Raw genomic sequence first — 17,057 nt, forward strand, 5'->3', positions numbered from 1 at the left:
GAGCCGAGTGCCCCTGTGCATAGAAGCTCGGGGCATCTCAGGGTTACTTGGTTATGCTGTCATCACTCCCTCGCTCATCAGCCTTTGCCCTCTTGTGCTTGAGTCTCAGCTCTTCTTCTTCCTGTTGGCATTGGACATTTGGTTATAAGTTTTAACTGCTGCATATATTACTACAGGAGCGTTCTTTGACCTATTCCTTGGTCCCATCTGGAATGTAGATGCTGACTCTGAGAGATCAGTGCCAGATAACTTCCCAAAGTGATCAGACTGGTTTATCCTCTTGCCATAGTAAGATGCAACTTTTATTTGCTGGTGTCCTCTTTACTTCTTATTGCTGTGGTTGGGTTTTAGACATCTTGTGAGTATCACATTGTTTCTCATATCCAGGAATTTTGCTACTGTTTATTAGGTATGAGGAAGGCCTTATGGTTCTGTAAAATATGTTCACATTGAATAGACATTTAGATTGGTATTTGTAGCAATGATATGAATAACTGGGATTTACTATTTATTTATTTATTTGATACTGGGGATTGAATCCAGGGCCTCATGCATGATAGGAAGGTACTCTGAGCTGTATCCCCAGCTCTGAGATTTACTTTAAAATTCTACAGCAGATATAAAGCACATTTTGGGTTCAGCTAGCTGAATTGGAATATGGACACAGATTATTGTTGTAGTATTTCATTTACTATTTTGTGGTTATGTAAGAATATACATACTTGGAAAAGACATGCTTAATATTTGATTAGAATGTATAAAAATAACTCTCAAATGCTTCAGAAAAAATTATATATGTACACAAGTTTGTTTTAATGTTAAGAATGGTATATATAGTTCCCCTAGTCATGGATATTTTTTTCGTTTGAGAGTTTCTGGGGGCCCAACCCATGTGCCTCTCTTAACACTAAAAGCACGTGTTCAACACCTGTCCCTCCCCCAGTATGGCTATGACTAGTGTATGCTTCCATGAACTCTAGTTGTAAGCACAAATGTTATCATACTGCACATAAAAGTTTTAAAACTGCAGTTTTTCCTGTGATTAAAAAATAAACTGAAATGTGGATTTACCTAAGCATGTCCCAGTGTGTGTGCATGTGGTGCTGGGAATGGAACCCCGGGCCTCACTTGTGTTAGACAAGTGCTCCAACCCCTGAGCTGCACCTCAGCCTTTTTTTTTTTAATATATATTTTTTTAATATTTATTTTTTAGGTGTAGATGGACACAACACAATGCCTTTATTTTTATGTGGTGCTGAGGATCGAACCTAGGTCCCACCCGTGCTAGACGAGCGCTCTATCGCTGAGCCACAATCCCAGCCCCTTAGCCTTTTTCAAAATTTTATTTTGAGGCAGGGTCTCACTAAGTTGCCCAGGTTGGCCTTGAACTTGTGCTTCTTCTGCCTTAGTCTCCTGAATTGCTGGGATGACAGGCTTACACCATTTCACCCAGTAGCCATGTCCCATTTGTGAACATTTAGATTTTGTTGTTCCTTACTATAAATAACACACGAGTAAGCCAAAATGTATTGTGTCCTTCCCCAGTAGACAAGCAAGTCTCCTTGACTGCAGGTCAGAGTTTCCATCTAAGTGCATTCATGGTTCTTTTTCTCTGGCATTTATGACAATTAGAATTAATTATCTGTGTAATCATGTGTCTGTCCAACTGTAAGAGTTCAGAAGTACACACATGATCCAGTCATTGCTGTAGGGGTAGCACTAGGCACACAGTAGGCACACAGAAAGATTTGTTGAGTCATTGGAAAAATAATTCAGTATAAAACATTAGCTCATTTAAAAATGTCACCCTGCTGCTGCCTACTTTGGAATGTATGAAAGAAGCTGTTTCTGTTGCAGTGCTTCCATGAAGGTTTCTTTACTGGATGAAGAAGCCCACAAGTTTCAGGCATGAAACTTGTTGGAGGCGCAGTGGAAGCCCCTCCCCACAGCACACAGGCTCACTGTCCTCACGGCTTTGCTTGTCTCTCAGGGCTGGGGAGCTGGTTCCTGCAGGGGAAGTGACTCCTGTGAAGTGTGTGCGACAGCTTCCTGTGACAGAAGCCTCTTTTTTCCCCTCAACTGCTTGAATGGCCTCTAGGACTCCTACTCTGTGGAAGGTGGAAGACACATGCCCCAGAAAGGCGGCGTGCAAAATCTCCAGATTGTAGAGCTTTCTGTCCACCTTCTGACCATCCCTTTTCTCCTCTGCCCAAAACCCCTCAGCAAGAGGTGGGGCTTGAAATCAGTACTTTCTAAAGAGAGCACTGTAAGGAAAAAGTTTCGAGTGATTGGGAAGCAAGGGGTTAAAGGCATACATAGCTCATATGTATAGCATATGTTTATCTGGGTTTGATTCCCAGCACTGCAAAAAATAGTAATAATAAAGTAAAAATAATAATAATAAAGTAAATAATAATGTAATAAAAATGATAAAATAATAAAAAATAAAGTAAAAAAAAAACTCATTTTATGTAGTAATAACAAAACCACATTTCTTCCTGTTTCTGTGATTTTGATATCGTCATGACCTTTTTTTAAAAAAAGAATGTTTTGGTTGTAGATGGACACAATACCTTTATTTATTTTTATGTGATGCTGAAGATTGAACCCAGTGCCTCACATGTGCTAGGCGAGCCACTGAGTTACAACCCCAGCCCTTTCATAATCTTTTTATTGTCAGAACTTTAAAGTTCTGTGCTTGTTGAGATGTGGGAATTTTTGTTTGTTTCATTGTGTTTTGTTTTTTATTTAGATTCTCACTCTGCCCAGGCTGGCCTACCAATTTCTGGTGTCAAGTGAGTCTTTGCCACAGCCTCCTAAGAAGCTGGGAATTAAAACACTACCATGTGTGACTTGAGATTATTATTATTTAAAAAAATATTTTTTAGTTTTAGGTGGATAAAATATCTTTATTTTATGTGGTGCTGAGGATCAAATCCAGTGCCTCACTCATGCCACATGAGCATGCTACCACTTGAACCACATCCCCAGCCCCTCAAAATATTATTTTTATTATATTAAAATGTGGAGTGCTGAGCTGGATGCAGTGACACACACCTGTAATCCCAGCAACTCGGGAGGGTAAGTCAGGAGGAGGCCAGCTTCAGCAATTAGCAAGACCACCCTTTCTCAAAATTAAAAAAAAAAAAAAAAGGGTGTGGGGAAGGGGTCTGAGGATGCAGTTCAGTGGTAGAGCATCCCTGAGTTTCATCCCTAGTACCATTAAAAAAAAAAATTCAAAAATAAAGCTGCAAACCAATGCCCTATACTCTTAAATGTTGTGCTCTGATTTACTAGCCCTCATAACAACATTGGGAGCATTTAAAAAAAAAAAAAAGTACAGAACACCTCAAGTGTGTCCTTTCTTGAGCTGGGTGTGCTCATTTATGAAAGTTCACCAAAATATGCATGGTATTTTTTGAACACCATATATTTGCAGGAAGTCCACCTGTATGTCTGTGCACATATGAATGTGTGTATACCACACAAGAGTGTTTCAGTCAGCATCAGACTCATCAACGACGGGAGCGCCAGAAGACTGTGTTGTCTAGGACATCATGGTGCTTCAGTGTGGGAACGTAGACTCTGTGATGTTTGCAGAATTGAATTGCCTAATGATGGCTTTCTGAGGACACATCTCTGTTGTCAGGCGACCTGTGGCATGCAGGTGTGCACATGTGCACGTGCACTGTAAGGTGGGCCCCCAAGACCAGCTCATGAAGGAGGTTTGTCAGGTAATTCTGATGAGTCAGGATTGAGAACTGCTGAGTTGGAGCAAAACTTGGAGGGAGTTGAACTGGGCTTCATCTCTCCTGCTCAGCTGTTTAATCCTGTGGTTATAAACTGCACCACTGCTTCTGGTTGAGTCTTGCTAACATTTACAAAGGAATTGAGCTAATAGTTCTTTATGTGTGTTTATTTTAGTCCCCACATTACTCTGAGAAAGTGTCCTGTAGTTGAGGAACTGGGTTATTCAGCAGGCTGTTGGCAGAGGCCAAAGACTTTGCCACTTGTGTAGGCTCTTCTACGGCAGCCAGCTTTCTGGAGGGAGAATCAACAACAGCAGCCTTTTTTCCTCCTCTTTTCCCTTTTCCTGTTGGTGTCAGGAAACACAGACCATAGTTTGGACCTCAGTTCACATTGTACAAAGCTACATATATATGGGGGCAAATGAGATTATTTTGAGTATACAATTGCCTGCTTAGGGACAAGTCAAGTTAGTTGATTTGATATGGAAGAGGTAAAGTGAATGGTATGTCCCTGTACACACTTCATTCTGTGTGTTTGCTATGGGAATTTTAAAAGAGGAAGATATATATTATTCAGTTTGTCCAAGAAGACTAAATGGCATTCTAGTGACTGTTGGTTTTATTGATATGAGAGATACGTGTCTTTCAGGATGTGTACACAGATGAGTGAAAACTGGAGCAAAGACTAGACTGCTCTTACCCTGCTGTTATTGAGGCCTTTGTGTGTGTGTGTGTGTGTGTGTACATGTAGGCAAGTGCTCTACCAGTGAGATAAACACCATAGCCCTGGGGAAAAATTGCAATGACAGCATCTATAAAAGCATTCACATTCAACATTTAAAAATTTTAAGAATTACTCATAAAATATTAACCTGTAAGAAACTTTTAAGATCATTAATGATCATGTACTCTCATACTAATGAGAACTGAATTGTAGAGATGAAGGCAGGCAGAAATGATTCAGTCATACAAGTTGAACCTGGATGGAGGGAGAATGCAGAGGTGGAGTTTGGATAGGAATAGATGCCAGAAGTTGAACTCCAGTGTGCATGGTTGAGTAGGGTATCTATTCACATATATTTAATATTCGAAGAAGCAGCTTTAACAACAAAAACTGGATAGCCAGAATACTATGCTGTAGCACAGAACACTGTACTGCCATAAAAATGAAGAACACACCACAGTGCCCATCCTAGCAGTATAAAGCTGAAAGGAGAAACAGGTCCTTTTAAAACCTGCTGCACACAGTGCGATGCAGTGCCTCAGAGCTTCACCGCATCCAGCCTAAGTAGCATGCCTGCTGGCTGCCCACACCAGGACACTAGGACATCAGGTGAACAATTCACATCATCAGAGATCTGACAAGTGCAAAGTAATAGGCTTGGGCTCCCTTTGTGGAAGAAGTCAGAGGTAGGAATGAGGAGCTATGTATGCAGCTTCTATCTACCATGCACGGTATTGGTTGTGTTTTACTTTTTACAATTGAATAAGGGTTTTATATAATCATCATCATCATGAATTTGAAGTACTGGGGATTGAATCCAGGGGTGCTCTACCACTGAGCTGCATCTCCAGTCCTTTTTTTTTAAAGTCAGGGTATGATTAACTTGTGACCCTCCTGACTCAGCCTACTAAATTGCTAGGAGTATAGGCAACCACACCCAGCCTTATTATGTTCTATAAATTAGATGTATATAACATTTTTATGTATCTTGTGTTATATAATTTAAAATATTACTTATCTGCTAGAGAGTGTAACTCAGTGGTAGATCCTATGTTTAGCGTGCACTGGGTTCAATATTCAGCACTTCTTGAAGACAAGGTAATGACTATGAAAGGACACAGGAAGGTAGCCCCAAAACTTTTAACTGAGACTCCATCCATGTGAGCCCAGTCTAACTTAGGATTCTGAACTACCCACGTGATCATGATGTATTGTGGCTTATTAAAACTGTTTTTTTTTTTTTTTTGAGAGAGAAATTTTTTTTTAATATTTATTTTTTAGTTTTCGGTGGACACAACATCTTTGTTTGTATGTGGTGCTGAGGGTTGAACCCGGGCCACACACATGCTAGGCGAGCGCGCTACCACTTGAGCCACATCCCCAGCCCCCAAACTTTTGAGGATAAAGGTCCCTGTTATAGTCATTGGTATATGTATAGAGAATATGTATAGGGACTATCTTAGTCCATTTCCTGTTGCTTGAACAGAACATCTGGGACTGGGTAATTAATAAATATAATAGAGGTTTATTTTGGCGCAAGTTCTGGAGGCTGGGAAATCTAAAAAAACTGATGCTGGCATCTGTCTAGCTTCTGGTGAAGGTGTCCAGTGGCCTCAACTAAAGTTTCAGAGGTGTCAGTCTGTAAACCGCCAGCTCCATTGCCCTGGGTTCAGAAGTGAGGCAGAACAAACATCATGATGGAAGGGTGTGGTGAAGAAAAGCAACTCAGGACATAGCAATCAGGAAGTAGACATAGTATTGGTCAAATAGGTTGTCTGTGAGACTGAGTAGGATTTTGTGTTTACCGGGGTAGGATTTGTGTTTACTTAGTGAATCTATAAAGTGAATTTTCTATAAATTGAATTCTATAAAGTGAATTTTTTTAAAAACTACAGTAGGGAAATAGCATCTCCATAAAGAATATGCATTTTATTCATGACTTGGAAGGATGTGTTGGTCACATGCTCTGACAGACTATAGTTTGTGTCTTGTGCCCTCTTCTCTAAAGACAGTCAGTGGGAGCATTAGAATGTTAACTGCAGTAATGTCCATGCCCACCAGGTGGCAGAATTGCCTCACTTACATGATTTAAGGAGTTCTGATTGTCAGTGAGTTGAAGTGATAACTCATTCCTTATGTTAATAACAAAAGGATATGTCATGGTATTTGTTATATTTAAATTTTTTTTGGCGTGCTCAGTTTGAGAGAAATTGCAGTCATGTTTCCTTTGCCATATGTCATGCTATTGCAAATGTTACGATAGTAGCTTTTTAAGCAGCTCTATTAAGGCTATAAGCTCTGTCCTCGACCCACCCTTTGGTGTCATCCTATTTCTCTGCATAGAATCTGCAAGATCACAAGGTGTTCTGAGTCTCTGCAGTATCTGGGAGAGGGAAGGGTAAATTAAGGTTACTATGGAAGTTTTCATCTGCATTCTTTCCCTTTTGCTGTTGAATTGAGACTCTTGCCAGTGATAATAAGGTCATTTGGTTTGGATTAATTCATAATATAGAAGCAAATAAAGCTTAGCAGGAGGATCCATCTGTTTTTTACTCTCAGTTTCCATTACTTCAACCACGGCTTTTTTTTTTTTTTTTTAAGTACAGGAGATTGAACCCAGGGGCACTTTACCACTGAACCACATCCCCAGCCCTTTTTATTTTTTATTCTGAGACACGGTCTTGCTAAGTTGCTGAGGCTGGCCTCAAATTTGTGATACTCCTTCCTTAGCCCAAGTCCCTGGGATTGCAGGCATGTATCACTTGGACACCTCAACCACAGTTTGACTTTCTTAGCTCCTATTACTAGATAAGAGTGTGTTGGTCAGCCTTGCTTATTAGTTCCCTTTCCCTTGGAGACAGTCCTTATCTGAAGAGCCTTCTCCCTTTGTCTGCTTTCCTCAAGTGAGAGGATTACACATGGAGGGTTAAGGCCACACATTCTGGGATCAGACACTCCAACTGTGTATAAGTCTGTTTCTGTCATTTATCAGCTGTGTGTGACTGACCAAGGTATTTAACATCTCTGAACCTCAGTTTCTTCATTTGTGAATGAGAGTGATAATAGAATTATCACAGAGGATTAAAAAGATTATTCTTGTTCTGGGCACAGTGGTGCTTACCTGTAATCCCAGCAGCTCAGGAGGATGGGGCAGGAACACCACAAGTTCAAAGCCAGCCTAAGTAACTTGGTGAGATGCTGTCTCAAAATAAAAAAGGGCTGGGGATATTGCTCAGTGATTAAGTACCCCTGGGCTCAATTCCTAGCACCAATAATAATAATCCTTGTCAAGAGCTTAGAACACTGGCTGGCACAGAGTAACTCTCAGGTGTGTTTTGTTTTTTGGTACCAGGCCTCTGAGATTACAGGCATGAGCCATTGTGCTTGGTATACGACGGTTTTTATGTAATCCATGTAGCTGTTGAAGCTTCTCCACTCCCCTCAGAACTGAGGGTTGAGTGCAGGGGTGCTATACTAATGAGACACACCCCCAAGCCCCTTTTATTTTTTGAGATAGGGCCTAGCTGAGTTGCCCAGGCTGGCCTTGACCTTGTGCTCCTCCTGCCTCAGCCTCCCAGGTCACAGGGGGCTATCCTTGAGTTGTCATCATCAGTCCTTATTGACTAGTTACCTGGTGCCCCTATGTCATCGGATGTCTGCACTGTTTCTTCATATATTTATGTTCTTTTCTGTCCCCTGCATGTGGTCTCAGGCTACAGCAGGAAATCAGATTGGTTTTGCGTTTCCATTTTGGCCTGCGTGTGATATAGTGCTGCGGTCATATTAAGTACAGTTCAATAATATTTGACTGGGTTTTAGGAATTTATGCATTTTCTTGATGAGTGAGATTTTTCTGCATTTAAGTGATGTTATAAAAAAAACTCATTCACATGTGTTTGCCATAATGGTACATAATGAATGGTAAGCTCTTGTCTTTTCAAAAAAGCCACAGAACTGGTTGGGGTGGCATGTGTTTAGTCTCAGCTATTTGGGAGGCTGAGGCAGGAGGTTGGCTTGAGTTCAGGAGCTTGGGAACCAGCCTAAGCAACATAGTCTGACCTCTCCCTCCTGACGCTCTCCCCACAATGGCACCTCACTCCCAGATTGGGACGAAATCTGGTTGACCTCCTAGGGGCAGGGCAGCATCAAGATGCTTGCTTTCAGAGACGGGACCTCCATCTCTGGAACAGTTCTTCAGGGTCCGTTTTCTTGTCTGTGAGCATTTGCCATGCAGCTTGCATTTTCCTGCCTCTTCTTCCCAGTTCCTCTCTTCTCCACCCCCCATAAGCATCAGTCATCCTTTGTATTTTGAGGGCAGCTGGGAGCAGATTTAATTTTTTTTAGGTTGAAAGCTCATTTCTGCTTTACTTAGGGAGGCCACGTGGAAGGTTTTAAAAATGAGCATCTTCCATTTTTCATAATGACCAGCAGCAGCTGCTCCTGTCTGTGAAGGAGCAGGTAAGTGGTAGGTGCCATGTCCCTCTGATCATCAAGGAGGAGGAAAGCTGAGGAGCAGGTGGAGCCCGAGGGATGTGCGAAAAATCCTGTCTGATGGCAGCAGTGTCTGTGCAGAGTTCACTGTGGTCCAGAGCAATCAGAGGAGAGGGGGCAGCAAGGCTTGCCGTAGTGTGGTTTTCCCCGTTGGGTGACAGCCCAGCTTTACTTGTGAGAGCTAATTCCTGGTGTGAAAACCTAAACTTACAGAAATTCAGTTAGGGATCTTGATTGGCTTTATTTTATTTTATTTTTAATTATTTTGTTTATTTTGAGACATGTTTTTGCCATCTTATTTTTTAATTTTTAAAATTTTTTATTCTAATTTGTTATGTCAGCAGAATGCATTACAATTCATATCATACATATAGAGCACAATTTTTCATATGTCTGGTTGTATAGAAAGTATGTTCACACCATTCGTGTCTTCATACATGTCCTTAGGGTTTGATTGGCTTTATTTTTGACTTTAGAATTGTACCATACTTCATTCCACAGACTAAGTGTGCCAACCTAGCAGAAGAGGTTAGCATGATAGATAGAGAAGGGGAATGAGGCAGAAACAAAAGAACAAAAAGTGGATTCTTTTCTCTGTGGTATTGGGAGACAGCGCAATAAGAAAGGAATTGGCTAGTTAAGTTCAGGTTATTTCAGGTTACAAAAGTGTAACAATTAAAGCTAGGGAACTTCATTATCATGCCCATTGAAACTGGCCTATTTGGGAATTTTTGCTGTTATCTCTTTAATCCTGATGAACTGAAAGTTCACCACATAGGTGGTTGACATGGAACATTAGCGTGTGGGACTTGATGTTGGTTTTTAGCCTGGTCTTTTTGGGACCCATTGCAGGAGCTTAGTCAGAAACAATAGCCTTCTGTCCCTTTAATTCATCACTGGGTCAGTCAGGAAAGTGGTGAAGGGATCACAGTCATTAGATCAGCACTTCCTGTGGGCCAGGCTCTGCTGGATGAACTCAGGGACAGCTGGGTTCGGGTCTCACTCAGCCTGACCTTGCTGGCTTTATTTTGCTGTAGGAAGCCAAAACATGGAGTAGCACAGCACCCCCAGCATTCACTCAGCACAGGTTGTCACCCTTTGGTGGACACTGTTGATAATGTATTCTCTGATAGCATTAGCCTCGGAGTCCCTCTTGGTACCACCAAATGGCTTCCTTTAAGGATCTGTGGAAGAGTTCTTTCCTTCTTCCCTTTACTATTTTGTATTTTTTAGTTGTAGTTGGTTGGACACAATACCTTTATTTTATTTATTTTTATGTGGTGTTGAGGATCGAACCCAGGGCCTCGCATGAGCTAGGCGAGCGCTCTACTGCTGAGCCACAGCCTCAGCCCTCCTTCTTTCCTTTATATTCGAATTCTTACAGTGGACTTGAAGCACATCTGAAAGCAGCATGATTTAAAAGGCCACCTTAGTAAGTTCACCTGTTTTTTTAATATTACTGCAAGTGTGACAGGCAGCCTGAGTTGCTGCAGCTTGGTTGGTACCTTGTACCCTTCGTACCACCAGGGAGTGGTTGTACTAAAATACAAAAGGGCAGATGACAATGGAGTGGCATCCAAGAATGCTTGTTTTTCCCTTGCAATTTTTAGCTAAATCTGGTCAAAGACAATGGTTCGGCTCCGTGAAAGCCCTGTTGCTGAGGAACAGAATGGACTCTTCAGCAGACACCTGTGCCTGGTTCCAGCAGGACAGATGCTGCATGGCTCCCTCAGCCGGTGCACCTTTTTATATAGATATATTTTATATAGATATATATTCATTCATTATTTATTTATTTTTATGTGGTGTCGGATGGAACCCAGTGCCTCACACACGTGAAACAAGTGCTCTACCACTGAGCCCCAACCCCCAGCCCTGCATATTGATCTACTTAAAGGTCATGTGACTGCCTGGAATAACCAACCCCATCGAAAATTAGAAAACAAGGAATATCCCTTGAAATGTACCCCTCACACACCTCCTCCACCTCCGCCCCTTGAAAACCAGTGATTTATTTGCTGAAATTCTGGTAAATAGAATCTTAACTATATTTTAGTGAAGTTACTATCAAGTTTGAATTTTAAATATAAAATATAAAAAATTAGAGCCTTAATATTGAAGTTAATATTAATTTGAGTTTGCATTATAGGTATTGCTGCTTGAATTAAGTTGATTTTTTCTCTTTTCTTTCTTTTTTCTTCGTTAACGAAAAAAAATTCCTCCAAGTATTAGAATACATGCTAACAAAAGAGTCTGAATTCTTTTTCCGACTAGATCTCTTTTTGCTAAATTGGTTGCCTGTTTCACCACAGTTAGGAATGTGGTTGTGTTGTACTTGTATGTGAATATTGGGATTGAGATGTCTGACTGACAAGGTCTCTTGTGTCCATGGGCAAGGGAGCCTCTTTTTACTGTTGTCATTGCCTCTGGAGCATGAGATTTGGGGGCAAGAGGAAATAGGGAATGAAAGGAATTTTACTATTTTATTTCATGCTGTTCTGTGCTTCTTTATTACTTTTTCAAAAAATATATATTTATTTTGTTTTTTAGTTATAGATGGAAATATCTTTATTTTTATGTGGTGCTGAGGATTGAACCCAGTGCCACATGCATGCTAGACGAGCACTCTACCTCTGAGCCACAACCCCAGCTCTTCTTTATTACTTTTTAAGCTTGTGTTTTTCTTATAATTCATGAAGGAAAGTCATTCATGACTTTAGGCAGTAATGTTGACCAGCAGTTCATTATTTTTCTGGCATACCTGGGAAGAAGGATTAGAAAGTCCTAAGGAGAGGAGAATGCTTCTTCTTCTCCTGGGGGTTGAGTGTTTCCGCAGAAGCCAGCATTTGCCATCTTGTTTTGGAATATTTGGACGTAAATACTGGGCATTAGGTCTTGTCATTTATCTCTTTGACTTTTTAAAACATCCTTTGCTGATTATTTAACCTCAGGTGAGATTAAAGTGAACTTCCATTTTATATTTCTTTTTACTGCTCAGTGGTTTTCAAAGTTCCAGAGCATTATTTTCTTGTTTTAGAAAATTTGAGTAGTTCCAAAAGAACAGATAATGCTTACCACCTGGAGGTAGCTGCTGGTTAATACTTGAGTGTGTTCATTCTGACATTTCTCCATGGGATTTATATCTGCAGGGCCTGCAATGGGATCATACTATGTGATTTTGCTTTTTTAATATCTACTCAAGTGTTCCATCTTAAGTGTGACAGGCCTGGCATAGATCTGTCAGTCTGGGGGACTGGAATGTGCCGTCCTTCTATCTGCTTACTGTCTCTCCTCCTGTCTTGCAGTGGACGAGTACATTGCCATCGCCAAGGAGAAGCATGGGTACAACATGGAGCAGGTATGCTTGTTTTCCTTGCTGTTGTTGAAAGTAGTTTCTGAGGCCACTCTATCAGGAGGCCTTCTTTGTGCTCAGTAGCAGCGCTGCTTCACTGGCAGTGGTCAGCGCCACAGACTCAGGCTGCTTTCTCCTTTCCCAGGTGAGGATTAATGCAGAGTCTTTGATTTGGAGGTGGCTGTACAGGCTGTGCACTTCTGCAGGTCTGTAGCCTTGGGGCGGTGGTTACCACCTCGTCAGTAGGGAGATCATCGCTGGGGTGCAGCATTTTCTCCTTGGATTATGTCATTCTTCTGCATCTGAGATGTTGTTTTCAGACTTCTGATGCCACACACAAACCCATAGTGTTTTATATTCGTTGGTGGGAGTCACTTTCAGGTTATAAACCCTTGATATCATTTAGAATATTGGTAAAAAGTGTTTCTCTACAAAAGTGTACTGGTAATCTTATTTTATTCTTACATCTAATTACTGTTTTAAACATATTTAATTGGGGTCAGTGCTTCCCATGGCGTTGACCTGGCTCTTACTGCTTGTAAATTACTAGCACTTCCCATTTATACTAACGATCAAAGGCACCATGAGTTTAGGGTATGCAGAATTATACATTTTTCTTTAGGTTTGGCATTACTTTTAATTAATTAAAGGTATTTTTAGAAAAGTCACATGAGAGCCAGGTGTGGGGTGCACACTTGTAACCCCAGCTACTCAGGAGGTAGGACGATAGCAAGTTCCAGGCCAGCTTCAGCAATTTAGTGAGACCCTGTCTCAAAAGGTAAAACAGGCTGGGGGTGTAGCTCCGTGGTAGAGTACCCTGGGTTCAATTTCCGGAATCCCTCACTTCTCCCAAAATGAGCGTTTAGCATGATCATTTTCACTTTAGAATTGCAATAAGGGCCTGGGCAAGGTGGTGTACACCTGTAATCCCAGTGGCTCGGGAGGCTGAGGCAGACGGATCGAGTGCAAAAACCAGCCTCAGCAATCTAGTGGGACCCTGTCTCAAAATGAAAAACATAAAAAGGGTTAAAAGGGGCTGGGGCTGTAGCCCAGTGGTTGGGCCCTTGCCTAGCACGGTGAGCCACTGAGTTAAATCCTCAGCACTAATTAAAAAGAAATAAATAAAATAAAGGTATTGTGTCCACTGACAACTAAAAAAAAAAAGATTTTAAAAGAAAGGGAGGGGGCTGGGAATGTGGCTCAGTGGTAAAATGCACCTGGGTTCAATCCCCAATACCAGTAAAAACAAACAACAGCAACAACAAATAGATAGATAGATAGGTAGGTAGGTAGGTAGGTAGGTAGGTAAGAAAATGATGTGAGAACAAAATGGAAATGTTAATGAAGATAAAACCTAAAATGAAATTTAAGAAGAACTCTGGAGCTAAAAATTATCATAACTGAAATGATGAATTCACTTGAAGGATTCAAAGATTTTGAGCAGGCTGAAAAAATCAGTGAATTTCAAGATAGAACAATTTAAATGAATTGAGTTTGAAAAGAAAAAAGGTTTAAGAAGGGTGAACAGAACCCAAGGTCCCTGAGGCCATCATCAAGAAGAGCCACCTAAGTACCTGGGTGTTCAGGAGATGAAGAGAAAGCACTGAGGACAGAATTGTTGATGAAATCATGGCCCAAACTTTACAAAGCTGCTGGAAGTCATGAATATAAATATCAGAGCAACTGAGAAGTCAGATAAGACAAACTCCTGCTCATGAAACTCAAAGATAAAGTAGCAAGGGGGCAGCCACCTGGCAGGTGCGCACGACTGCAAAACAATCATTTTTCTCCTCAGAAACTCTGCAGTCCCAGAGACAGGGGCTAAGGAATGCATTCACCATTCTGAGAGAGAAACTTGTCAACCAAGATCCTGTGTCAGACAACACTGTCCCTCAAAAATGTGAAGGAGTGAGGACATTCACAGATAAGAAAAAGGAGTTCATTACCACTAGATCTGCCTGTGGGTGGGGGAATGAAGGGACATCAGCCAGGTGTGGTAGCACATCCTGGCATTCCAGGGACCCAAGAGGCTGAGGCCAACCTCAGAAACTGAGCCAGACATGGTCTCAAACAAAAAGGCAGGGGTTATAAGTTTGTGGTAGAGCTACCACCTGGAATCAAGAGAAAGTGGGGAGAGGGAAGAAGAGAGGAGGAGAGAGGAAGGAAATTAATACTGTGTGATTTAGCAGTTCCACTGCCGGGTATGTACACAAAGAATCGGAAACAGGATCTCAAACCTATATACCCATTCACAGCAGCTAAAATATGGAAGCAGCCCACATACCCAACTGGTGAACAAATAAGCAAAATATGGTTTGTACTTACAACGGAGTATTATGCAACCTTAAAAAGGAAGTATGCTATAGTATGATGAACCTTGAGGACAGGATGCTATGGAAAATAAGCCAGTTGCCAAAGGACACACACTGCATGAGTCTCCTTAGGAGAGCCTAGAGCCCAAAAACAACATGGACAGAAAGTGGAATGGTGGTTGCTAGGGCTGGAGGAGGAGGTACTGACAAGGGGTTATGGTAGAGTTTCAGTTTCAAATGAGAAGAGTTGTGGATTTGGGTGGTGGGGATAGTTGTACCACAGTATGGTTGTTGTGTTCAGTGACATTGTACACTTAGAAGTGGTTGCAGTGATAAATTTCATGGTATGTGTATTTTATCACAATAAAAACTTGGAGTGGAGCCACTTCCAGGGTTTTAAGATGCAGAGAACTACTGATCTGTAAAATGGCAGATAATGAAAAAAATTGTGACTAGGTGGGTAACAATGAGCAAGGAACAACATAATCAAAATTTCACAGACTCCTCTTCAGTCAGTGAAGAGGAGGAACTGGGAAGACAGAAAATTGTCCTGAGGTGATGGACACACATTACCTTGTGGAATTTTTCTCTGTGAAAATGCATCATCTTCGGGCTGGGGCTGTAGCTCAGTGGTAGAGTGCTCACCTAGCATGTGTGAGGCACTGGGTTCGATCCTCAACACCACATAAAATAAATAAATGAAACATAGATATTAAAAATAGATAAATAAATAAAATAAAGGTATTATGTCCATCTACAACTAAAAAAAGATTTTAAAAAGAACGCATCATCTTGAAGGAATGGACCTCAAAATCATGGCACTGTCAAAGCATTGTTGTGTCTTTTTTACTGCTGCTTGCTGTGCTTATAGCTGCGAATGATTTTGAAGGAAAACACCAACAGCATGTACCATGTGTGGAGACAGTTCCTTTGTGTGCCAACTGAGTAGGCTTATGAATTGTGTCTTCTCTTGGGCTTGGGACAGCTGCACACCTTTTTGCTTTCTCTGAGCCCACATATAGTTCAGTTACATTAGCTGGTTGTGAACAACTCAGCTAATTTCCCTGAGCCACCTATTCTGGTCCGGTGGTTTGCCCAGATGAAGAGTGCTCTGAAGGAGCCATCTCTTTGTGGATAATCATCTCAGAAAGGCCTACATGTGGGGTCTTGGGCACAGCATTTGGAGAGACGCCTCCTTATTTCATAGCAAGGGCAGCTCGCTTCTCAGGTGGTGAGCCAGATGATGAAGGGTGTCACGGATTTGAAGAGATGCTGGAATATGCAGAGACTGCACAAGACTTTGCCTCGCAGGCCAACCTGGCAGTTCAACTCCTAGTACAGAAGGGTGGATTGTTTTGAAATGCTGGCCTACACTTCAGTTCCTAACATTCTGTTTGATCTGACTGGAATAACTCGGACATTTTCTTGGACCTTTTTGAACCTTCTTTGGTGCAACTCTGATTGGGAAAACAGTAATTAAAAGAAATATTCAGAAACTCTGTTTTATTAACATGCAGCAAGCACATAATGGAGCAGCTGGTGGCTTTCATTGGTGCTGTCTCCAGCATAGGTGTGTCTCTGCAGAAGTCCTTCTGGGAAAACCTGGAGCTGCAGAAGCAGAATGGGTTTTCTCTCCTCAGGGAGAAAACCGGTTATCCTGGTTTTTCAGCCTATCAGGGTACAAGGTTAGGCCAAACAGTGGTTGAACTCAGAGGAGAAAAATAAATAACCAGAGAAAGTTTTTAACTGCAGAAATTAGAATATATGGGTTCTGCCTTTAATCAGGAGGACTCCAAACCAGGAAGGAAAATTCCCTTTTCCAGCTGTATTAAAACTTTACAGAAAGCACACTAGTCCATATTTTGCATTGGCGCGCTTTCCTTCATATGCAGATCAGTCCACCTTGTCATTGTTTTAGGGCAGACTGCAGTGTTCAGCTGCAAACCAACAGAAACTGGCCTTCCTTTAATTACATTCAGAAGGCCTACATGGTACAGTTAAGTGAGTTCACACCACACCCGAAGTTCCAATGTATGTAAATTATAGATTGGATAACAGTCTAACTTTTTATGCCAGCCTGCCTCTGCCTGCCTCTTCACCCTCACAAAAAGGCCTTTGTATGATCTATTGTACACCCTCTGGCAAGTTGGTCTTTAAATTTTGAGACAGTATAAGGAATATCTCATTGGTGTCTCTTTTTTTATTTGTAGAAGTCATGGGAAAACTTTATAAAAGACATCTTTGAATATTAAAAAAAAGTGGGGGGAAATGCGGTGTATGACAGTATCTTCTACTTAGCAGTATATATGAGTCAAGCATGTATTTGTCTAGATTTAAAGTCATACATGTTCTTCTTTTGCCAGTCTGACTTCCATTTTAGTGTTTCATTCACTCCATTTGTGCGGTCTAAGATTTCACTGGTATCATTT

General features: G+C 41.3%; 1 protein-coding gene and 1 pseudogene across 2 annotated transcripts in view; both read left to right on the forward strand.

The window, feature by feature from the left end:
* The window catches only part of Rcor1 (REST corepressor 1), a 56,332-nt gene that overhangs the window by 12,214 nt on the left and 27,061 nt on the right, over positions 1-17,057 (forward strand). For both annotated transcript variants that reach the window (XM_015488711.2, XM_048799378.1), the window contains exon 2: positions 12,270-12,322. In XM_015488711.2, the coding sequence (XP_015344197.2) occupies positions 12,270-12,322 (53 nt within the window). The remainder of the gene's footprint in view (positions 1-12,269; positions 12,323-17,057) is intronic.
* Positions 15,406-17,057, forward strand: LOC107143348 (annotated as a pseudogene).

This window comes from Marmota marmota, unplaced genomic scaffold (genome assembly GCF_001458135.2).
Source record: "Marmota marmota marmota unplaced genomic scaffold, marMar, whole genome shotgun sequence".
NCBI lineage: Eukaryota > Metazoa > Chordata > Mammalia > Rodentia > Sciuridae > Marmota > Marmota marmota.